The sequence below is a fragment of the Babylonia areolata genome, chromosome 1 (assembly GCF_041734735.1).
Source record: "Babylonia areolata isolate BAREFJ2019XMU chromosome 1, ASM4173473v1, whole genome shotgun sequence".
In the NCBI taxonomy this organism is placed as follows: Eukaryota; Metazoa; Mollusca; class Gastropoda; order Neogastropoda; family Buccinidae; genus Babylonia; species Babylonia areolata.
The window spans coordinates 43,270,972-43,281,184 of NC_134876.1; the positions used below are offsets into that span (position 1 = coordinate 43,270,972).

A 10,213-nucleotide genomic window follows, 5' to 3' on the forward strand; every position below is an offset into this window, starting at 1 on the left:
AAAAGAAAGTTTACCGTGGATTCACACATGCCTGCGCTCAAATGCACACACAGACAGGGTGTTAACACAGATTCCTTTTGTTTACACACGAGTCAAAAAAAAAAAGAAAAAAAAAAAGGGGGTGGGGAAAATCACAACTAAAATTTTCCTTCAATTTTTAGCAAAGATCTTCAAATGGTCCGTGTCAAATTTATAACCCACGCCAGAAACTACAACAGTATCCAGAACCAAGTAAAATACTTTAAAGATGAATTATATTTTCACATATTTCTGTGTTTAGTCCTTTTTTTCTCTCTTTGAATGTTCATTGGATTCTGTCTTACTGCTTTATTCGTTCAGTCTGACCTTAACATACCGACATGTCCTGTGAAAAAAGAAAAAAACAACAAAACTCAAAACAACAAAAATAAGCCAACAATAATAACACAAAATGCAAGTTTTGTTGTTGTTTTTTTAAAACGAAACACCATAAACTAACCAATCTAATTCATTGTAAATCTAAAATGAACCATACTCATGCATATTCTGAACACCAGTGAAGGCACTGTGGTCATTAATACAGCATTATATTCTTTTAGTATGAGAATAAAATCACCACAACCAGGCTACGTTCACAGTAAGCCCTGCCAATTGCCGTCAGCCTGACACAGCAACACAGTCCACGTCAAACACAGGCAGTTGCTGCTAGCTGTAAATAATATGGTGCTCTCCAGATGGAAGAAATGAATATTATTGAACACTGAAACAGATTTCTTGTCAGTAATGTGGTCACCCCATTAAACGGAATTGTAGTACACACACACAGAGGATATCATTAGATGCTGTAGGTGTAGAGCAATTGACGAAAATGCATTGAATACATCACAATGCGACATGATACCTTTCAATATCTGTTTGAGCAATGTATAAAAGATTTGACAAGGCAGTAAACAAATCTTTATTTTCTTTGTCATCAAGAACCGATCGCATGTGCATTGCAACAGGTTTTTGTCTTCATCATGAACCATTGGGATTCACGCTGTCGGTATCATTAAAGTGTTCTGTCCCTTGGACCAGCCAGCCATTTTGTTTTGTGCCCAGTATACAAAGCAAAAAGCTGGCTGGTGTTGGTTGCACGGTGATGGCTGGTGGCCAGTGTGAACACTTAATGCTGGTGGCATCCATGGCGTGAAAGTGTAAAATGACTTGCGTGCAGTTCTTGACCAGCAGCACTGTCTTGTCAGTAATATATATATATGTGTGTGTGTGTGTGTGTGTGTAATATAAAGAGTATCCAGTGTTGCAATCAATACCTGAAGCCCTGACCTTTTCAAACTAGTATATATACAGGAGTGTGAACTGTTTTACTTTTGTTGCCCTTTTTTTTTTGTGTTGTTATTGGCTTTTTTTCTTTTTCTTTTAACCAATATCATTATTTCTATTCCTATATATGGTCAGAAAATAATAGTTCGCGATAATGACGATTGATGTGCATGTAGTGGTTGTGAAAAAGTATACTGTACCTGTTAAAAGAATATTAAAGAATATTTCCCAATCGCCAATAAAAATTATATGATGCAAACTTTGTGTCAGTTAAAAACTGCTTTTGAAATACAGTTCACAGATTGTTGCTGAAACTTATCTGAGAAGGTTCAGTTGTTTTTTTTCCTTTGGTCAGTGTAAGTTGAAAACAGGTTTTTTTTTGTTTTTGTTTTTTTTCCTTCTTGTTGTTTTTAAACAGAGTACAGGTTGTAAACTGTTGCTGACACTTAGCAGACAAGGTTCAGTTGATGTTGTTTTTTCCTTTGATCAGTGTCAGTAGTAAACAATTTTTGAAATACAGAGTACACAGATTGTAAAAAAGAAACAAAGAAAGAAAGAAAGAAGAAGAAAAAAACAAAAACAACCGCAAAACAAAAACGGTTGCTGATGCTTAACTGACAAAGTTCATTTCCCCCTTTGGTTTGTGTCCGTTAGAATCAGTTTTTTGACTGACACTTGCTGCTGAAACTTTACTGACACGATCCAGTTGTTTTTGGTCAGTATTCATTCGAAAAACAGCACACACAGGAAGAGAGTGTTGGCGACGAACATGACGACGAAGAAGACACGATCCAGGTGCCAGCTGAATTACTTGGTTCTAACTTTTTGACATTTACACGTGACTAAATACCTACGTTGACCGAACTACACAGGAGCACTGTGCTGTTGTCCCGCACAATTCCCTTCCCACCCGGCTGACGTGCGGCACGTGCCGATTCCAGCCCCGCTTCAGGGCTGGCGCTGGCAACCTCTGGTCCAGCCACGTTGTTGTTGTCACCCGCTGATGCTCGTGCCGCCTTCTCTGCCAGGTGTGACCACATGTCTTCACACAACCAGCCTGGCTGTCCGCCCAAGGGAGGGAGTTCCTCTCAGCGCCGTCAGTCCGTGACCCGTGGTGCCGCACGAGCACGAAGAGCGTGCAGAGGAGCACGAGGAAGCTCTCCACCACCACCCAGGCCATCAGCTGCATGGTGGCCGGCACTGTGTCCAGACCGCGCGGCATGGAGCCGGAGAAGAAGCCGCTGAAGACGGAAGTGGACTCGATGAAGGACACCTTCTCGTCGCTCTCCAGGGGGATGAGGAGCACCAGGGTGTTCATGTAGGAGGTCAGCACCAGGGGCAGCACCAGAAACACGGTATAAAACATCGTCTTCCGGGACAGCTGACCAGCTGCACCATGCATGGGCATGGCCACGCGGCCCGTGAAGTTCGTGTGGACGTAGGACGTGGTGTCGCTCAGCTTCTGCAGGTTCCACTCGTTCTTCTGTGTGTAGGCCTGTGCTATCTGGTGAAACAGCAGCTGAGAGGTCAGGTTGACCTGGAAAAGTCGGAGTAGGAGAAGACGAAGATGTTACAGCTCAGCGTGTCGAAGGGGAATCTGGAGTGGTCAATGTGGCACATGGTCTCTGCCGACGTGCAGGCCATGACAGTCACCGCCCCGTCACTGGCTACCTTCACGTGCTGGGCCTGCTGCATCACGTTCTGGGAGTCGCCCTGTGAGTTCAGGATGTACAGGTTCGGCATCCAGACGTCGCCCACAGCCACCTCCACCGTGTCCACCCCGCCGTAATCACTGGCGTTCCAGGAGAGGGCGGCGTCCACCCATGTCACCAGCAGGGACGAGGAGGTGGTCATGGTCTGCCGCACGTCAGACCGCTGCAGCACTGAAGCCAGCGTCAGCATGACGTGAACTGTGGTTTTGAACCCCATTCTGGTGCCTGTGTCACAGGGCCCACGTTATGCTCTTCCGCAGATTATGCTAGTGATGTGCTGTTTCACACGGACCATGGCCTGACGACTCTCCAGCGCTGTCCTTTCCGTGACATTCAGTGGCCTCCTTTCCTCAGGACCACGGCCGCTGGGTGTCTGGCTCTGCATGGCCGCTGCCAGAACCAAGAGGATGATGCAGGCTGTGGCGGACATTGCGCTCCGATAGAACAACAGGAGATTCCTGGGGTATGCTGGGCAGATCACAAGGCTGAAGGTTCTGTCTCTCCACTGTGTTCAGACTCTCAAACTATATAGCAACTATAACAAGCATGACGGTTCTATCTCATCACTGTGTTCTCTGCCAGCACCCAGAGTCAGCTTCCGGTTTCAGCAGTGACAGGTAGCTTAATGTATTGACCTGAACCAAAGCTGGTGACCAAAGTAGTGACGAGCGAGCGAGCAACCAAGAAAGCAGGTGTGGGACACACACACACACACACACACAAATGTAAACATTTAAAGGAGCTATCCCACTATTTTCACTAGTTCCGAGTATAAGATGACGCTAAAACTATATCCTGCTTGTCACGCTCTAGAAGAGAGCGGACTAGAAACCCCCACCCAGCCCAGCACTAACACCCAGACAACACAAACACAGACTGAAATAATTCAGGGTTTACATACATTTATTCAGTCACACACAGAACTTGACTAATAAAACTACAATCTTAGCAAGAAATGATAACTACGCTGACAGAATGGATAAATAACACACACACAAAAAAAACCCCACAAAGCACAGAGCTTTAAGACACGGCCGTCCAGCAGCAGTCAGTCCGGAGAATGCTAACAATGAACTAAGGACGTAAGGACGTTTGACGAATAGATAAACTGAAGCACTGCACAACACAAGAAAAGACGATGACTTGAACGGCAAAAACTGAAGACAGATGAAAACAGAAAACGACGAAACTAGTGAACAAACGATGACAGTGATGAGAAGAGGGCAGCAGGAAGACAGCAGTCAGCAGCAGAAGGAGCAACAACGCCGCCTGGCCAACACAGGCTGAAGAAGAGATGGTGCACGAAGTGGGACGCTGAAAACTGCATAAATTATATTATCCTTCTGGAAGGATTACCCCTGCCCACCCTCAATGAAACGTGTAAGACAAAGTGATGAACAAAAGATTTAACGAAACTCAAACAGCATTATAAAATATCACTATAAAATTCCGTTTGACAGCTCCCTATCCTTCACATTAATTAGTGAACACATTTTCAAAGATTTAACGAAACTCAAACAGCATTATAAAATATCACTATAAAATTCCGTTTGACAGCTCCCTATCCTTCACATTAATTAGTGAACACATTTTCAAAGATTTAACGAAACTCAAACAGCATTATAAAATATCACTATAAAATTCCGTTTGACAGCTCCCTATCCTTCACATTAATTAGTGAACACATTTTCTGAAAGATTGTACATAAGACGTTGAAACTGGGGGAAAAAACTGATAGTTTAGAAAACATATCAATGATAATTCGACCTTGTGAACATAACGAAAATAGAAACATTCTTACAATAATAGTAAAGGGGTTCACAAGGAAACGTTAGTGGCAGAAATACTTTAAGCGTACTTAATAAATCCCAGTAACCATTATTTTTAAAAGTTATGTTTAAAATATCACAACAGAGGGAAACAATACAAGCCTGACGTTTTTAGCATTAACCCTCAAATCCCAATAAACAAAAATCAAACATCTCGCATCTTAACAGAACAGGACAAATGAACAAAGAAACAGCACTTATAACAGCCAACTGACAAGTACAAACTGCAACAGATAAGTTCAACAATGCAACAGTGAACTCACCTGCCAACCGGGTACCACTACCCTGACGCTGGAAATAAAAAAACCAAAACAAAGACAAGACACGTCCAGCAGGGCACTCCCTCTGAGCTGGAGCACACAGAACATAGAAGCATGGCCACCAGGAGGAAAAGCGATCCTCACATGAAGGTGCCAACCAGCTGGGTAAAAAGCCCCGAACCAAACAGGCACGACCTTCCTCCAAGAAGGCCGCGGGCGAAAAGCCTAGAGAAGTGTCACTGACAGAACAGAGAAATTTTAAACTCTGCTCAGCAGTGACACAAACACACACATGACTCCACGATTGCACGTGAAAAACGTACAACCGGGAGTCACACATACAAAAAGACAAGCTGGGGAGAGCGAGTGGGGAAGGGCATGTACAAAACACTCCACACGAGATTGTCATGAGTTGTGACACTGCTACATGACAGCCACAGGTTTAGGTGAATTTTGTTTGCTGTTTTTAGCCTGTGTATGACGTGGTCAGGACATTAAGAGTCAATTAACGCCCTCTTCATTCGGCAATTACTGTGTTCGTGCTGTGTGAATAGCTCATTTTGATCACTGTGTGACCAAGTCGATTCCTCTGTTGTGTCGGTATTGACTGGCTTTCTCGCTGCCCCCAGATGTATTGGCTGGTGAATGTATCAGCTCGTGGCTGAAATCTTTGTCCTTTTGCTCCCTGTCATGTCTGTCTCTCTCCTCCAATTCCCAACCCCACCTCACACCACCCAACCTGGCCATTTTTCTTACCGGGATGAAATGTTCGCCTGGGGGAGGGAGTGTCTTGGCCTACACCGCTATTAGGAGATAAACTGCATCTCTGTTTCACACTGTATCGGATCCGTTTGGTTCGGTCGGTTTTCAAACTCCACGTCCCGCAAATCAAGAAAGTTGTCATGCGGATACAAGTCCCGCGTTGGTATTGATGTGTAATCAACTATCTCTGTAGGTTGTGTGTGTGTGTGTGTGTGTGTGTGTGTGTTGTGCAGATCCAGTCTGCTGCTGTGTTTCTTCGTTTTACGTGACATTTTATGTCTTTATTACATGTGCTGGTGTACAATATTCTTATTTTCAATAGATTCTAGTTACTGCATGAGAGGGGTTGGGGGTGGAAGGATGGAACGTTGTGGGTTGGGGTATTTAAGTTACTGTTATTATGACGGACGCAACAGTCGAATGGTTAAAGTGTTGGAATTTCAATCTGAGGGTCCCGGGTTCAAATCTCGGTAACGGCACCTGGTGTGTAAAGGGTGGAGATTTTTACGATCTCCCAGGTCAACATCTGTGGAGACCTGTTAGTGCCTGAACCACCTTCGTGTGTATAAGCAAGCAAAAGATCAAATACGCACGTTAAAGATCCTGTAATCCATGTCAGCGCTCGGTGGATTATGGAAACAAGAACATACCCAGCATGCACATCCCCGAAAACGGAGTATGGCTGTCTACATGGCGGGGTAAAAACGGTCATACACGTAGAAGCCCACTCGTGTCCTTACGAGTGAACGTGGAAGTTGCCGCCCACGAACGAAGAAGTTATTATGTGTCACCCCTAGAATGATCCCATCAACATGTTTTGGCATTGACTATCTTCCATGGGTATGCGCCCCTCCACTGTGATAACGAGGGATGGGTGGATGGTACAGCTGAGTCCTTCGGTGTATTTCGTGGATGGTACAGCTGAATCCTTCGGTGTATTTCGTGGATGGTACAGCTGAATCCTTCGGTGTATTTCGTGGATGGTACAGCTGAAGCCTTCGGTGTATTTCGTGGATGGTACAGCTAAATCCTTCGGTGTATTTCGTGGATGATACAGCTGAATCCTTCGGTGTATTTCGTGGATGGTACAGCTGAATCCTTCGGTGTATTTCGTGGATGATACAGCTGAATCCTTCGGTGTATTTCGTGGATGGTACAGCTAAATCCTTCGGTGTATTTCGTGGATGGTACAGCTAAATCCTTCGGTGTATTTCGTGGATGGTACAGCTGAATCCTTCGGTGTATTTCGTGGATGATACAGCTGAATGCTTCGGTGTATTTCGTGGATGGTACAGCTGAGTCCTTCGGTGTATTTCGTGGATGGTACAGCTGAATCCTTCGGTGTATTTCGTGGATGGTACAGCTGAATCCTTTGGTGTATTTCATTTTACCTTTTTGCTATTGTTTTGGGGAGGCCTTCTTAATTGGGTCAGCCCAAGAATGATTTTATCAGTATGGATAGTCTCAAGTCTTTGTTTATTCCCCAGAAATATATTTTGCATTATTTCCTGAGTGGGGCATCACACCACCATTGCAATGTGGAACAAACAATAGGTAGTGTGAAAAGAGTAGAAGTATAGGTTGACTGTCGAGACGGATTCAGACAACTGAAGCCACGGTGATCGCGAAAGACTCGATCGGAGAGCACGCACGATGCTGGTCATCAATGCATGTGACGATTGACCAATGAAATTGTTCGGCTGTGAGTTGGACCTTGACCTCGAGAGACGTATTTCGGCGTGTCTGTATGTGTGTCGTTTAGTTATATTGATAGAGTTGTTAACTGCAAGTGAATGAAATAAAACTTCTGAGGGATGTGACTTTTTTCTTTCTTTATTTGTGCTGATTCCATGGAGTAGTAGTAGCATGTTATGTATCTAACAAAACATGACACAATCAGAATCAAGTTTAAATGTTAATTTAAATTCAAAAGATATTCCGCGGTATACGACGCACGCACGCACACGCACACACTGAGTTAAACTGGCATGTAGGCACAAAGTCAGACAGAATGAAAGAATAACAAGAAGAAAGGTTAAAGGTTCATTCAGTCAATAAAAACAATTGAACTCTGCGTACAGTCTGTTGACGAAAATCTACACACTGCATAAATATTTGTTCGATGTTAAATACATATCCCGTATAGATTATGAAAAGTGTGTGTGTGTGTGTGTGTGTGTGTGTGTGTGTGTGTGTGTGTGTGTGTGTGTGTGTGTGTGTGTGACTGTGACAGACAGAACCATTCTCAGTTGTCTCAGTCGGGTTAATTATAAGACATCACATCAAGTACGTAATCTTAATTAGTTGGATAACGGTATTTCATTGCTGGATTATAACAAAGAGCACTTGCTGGATATTGTATAAAATATAGCATCTCATACGGCATGGAATATATAATGCGCGCGCACACACACACACACACACAAAGCCTATATAAACAGGCACACATACGAACACTGTTAAAACACCTCTTATGCACATACGAACACACAAGCACGTGCACACACACACACACACATACACACACACACACACACACACATCCAAACTGGAATGACAACCCAGATGAGTACACGTTCCTTTTAAATGAGAAGTGTAAAGTATCCATAGAAAGACTGGTCACTCCACCTTTCGTTTCTGCTTTCGGAGACACAGCCATTTTACACTGAAATAGCAGCACACAAAGAATACAGATATCACAACAAAAACTGTTCCCATCATGATGAGCAAAATATCAAGTCCGATAAACTGATAGTAGGGCATATCTTGCGCAGCTGAGCGCATGTGAGCACCGCCATATTTCATCACGTGATCCAACCAGAACGCTGCCGTTTCCTTGGGAACGCCAAACTCAATTCGGAACAGCTCCGAGGCCTTGCTGATCGCTCGCTTGTAGCGCTTCTCTGTGGCCACTTTCAGCACGGCTTTGGCCAGTTCTTCTGCTGTTGCTGTCCTCAGGTCAACTGTTTCAGAAAAGCCTTTAACTTGGGCACGTTTCGCATTGTAATCCTGATCAACAAACATGGGCGCTGCCACAATAGGCACGGCATGGTAGAGGGCCTCGTACTGGCCGTTCTTGCCACAGTGACTGAAAAACACCTTGGTGTTAGGGTGACCCAACAGGTCGTTTTGTGGAATCCAGGGTGCTGTTATGATCTTGTCTGGATCGGGAGAGGTTAAGTTTGACCTGAAGATTGACTTCAGAGGCAGCTGCAACAACATCTGCAGAACCTTGTCTCCAAGATCTTTGGGAAGGCCAAGGACGTAGCTGCCAAAGGTCACGATGACCACGCCCTGTGTGGCACGGTCCATGAAGGACTGGAACCTGGGGGGCAGAGGTTTGGCGGGACCTGTGGCCGTTCCACCGATCAGCTTGACGTTGGGCATGCTGGGTCTGGGATAGTCCAGGATGTGGTCCATCTCCACCAGCCATATCTCCGCTTGGGCCACCAGCATGCTCAGCTGGAGGGGCGGCATTTCAGGGGCGTAGGTGGAAACCACGTGAGTGCTTTGGAACTGGTGGTCGATCAGATATGCTTGTAGGTACAGGAGTGCGTTCTGCAATTTCTCAGCTATGTTCATCCGATCAGAAAAAGGAAACAATGGTATGGGTGTCACTACTGGCGAAAAAGGAACTCTCTGCCTGATAGGATCATATACACTCCCGACATACGCAAACGGTACTCCCAGACGGTAAGGAATCACAGTCAGTTCATTGAGAAGAACATTATCAATGATAAAGAATTGAGCCTTGAGCTTTTTTATCTCTTCAAAAAATGTTTCATTCTTCAGAAGTGTGTAACAGAACTGTTTCATTTCTTCAAAAAACTGTGGTAAATCTACGCTCTCCTCTCTGAAGTACGGTTCTCGAACCATAGAAATGGTATGTTCTTCCACATTGCTATCAGGCGAGTACTCAACAACACCCAGATCAGACGTGTCCAGCACACCTTTGGCCAGCATGAAGTCTGGCATGGTTATCCAGACCTCGTGCCCCAACTTGCGGAGTTCACGTGCAATGTTGATTTGGTATTTGGCGTGGCTGGTGTGGGGCATAGGAATCACCAGCACCCGTCTGCCTTCCACTGCCCACCAGGACCTGCAGGTTACCATGAGCAACAGCAGCGACAGCGGCATCATGCTCATCCCTCAATGTCGACGCTTCGTTCACCGGCGTGTGAGGAGGTTTCCAAACTTCAGTGTCAGGAAAAGGGGATCCAGCAGCAATGGACGCTGGTGTCCTGAAATCATAGAACCACATCAGTCACGAAAGTATAATCAAATTACCAAAACGAATAAACATACTGCTCAACAACATTGTTGGACACCGACAATAACTCTCTCAAAA

The 10,213-nt window shown here is 44.8% G+C and overlaps 2 protein-coding genes across 2 annotated transcripts; both read right to left on the bottom strand.

Annotated features, from left to right (window-relative positions):
• Nucleotides 1-611: 611 nt before the first annotated feature.
• Nucleotides 612-3,444, bottom strand: LOC143282191 (neuronal acetylcholine receptor subunit alpha-7-like). The gene is made up of 5 exons (XM_076587810.1): nt 3,303-3,444; nt 2,974-3,212; nt 2,356-2,839; nt 2,157-2,323; nt 612-641 (listed from the first exon to the last, which is right to left on the bottom strand). Exons 1-5 carry the CDS (start codon nt 3,442-3,444, stop codon nt 612-614), a joined length of 1,062 nt encoding a protein of 353 aa, XP_076443925.1.
• A 5,040-nt stretch (nt 3,445-8,484) lies between these two features.
• On the bottom strand, nt 8,485-10,002 carry LOC143282264 (UDP-glucuronosyltransferase 1A7-like). The gene has a single exon (XM_076587897.1). It carries the CDS (start codon nt 10,000-10,002, stop codon nt 8,485-8,487), a length of 1,518 nt encoding a protein of 505 aa, XP_076444012.1.
• Nucleotides 10,003-10,213: the final 211 nt, after the last annotated feature.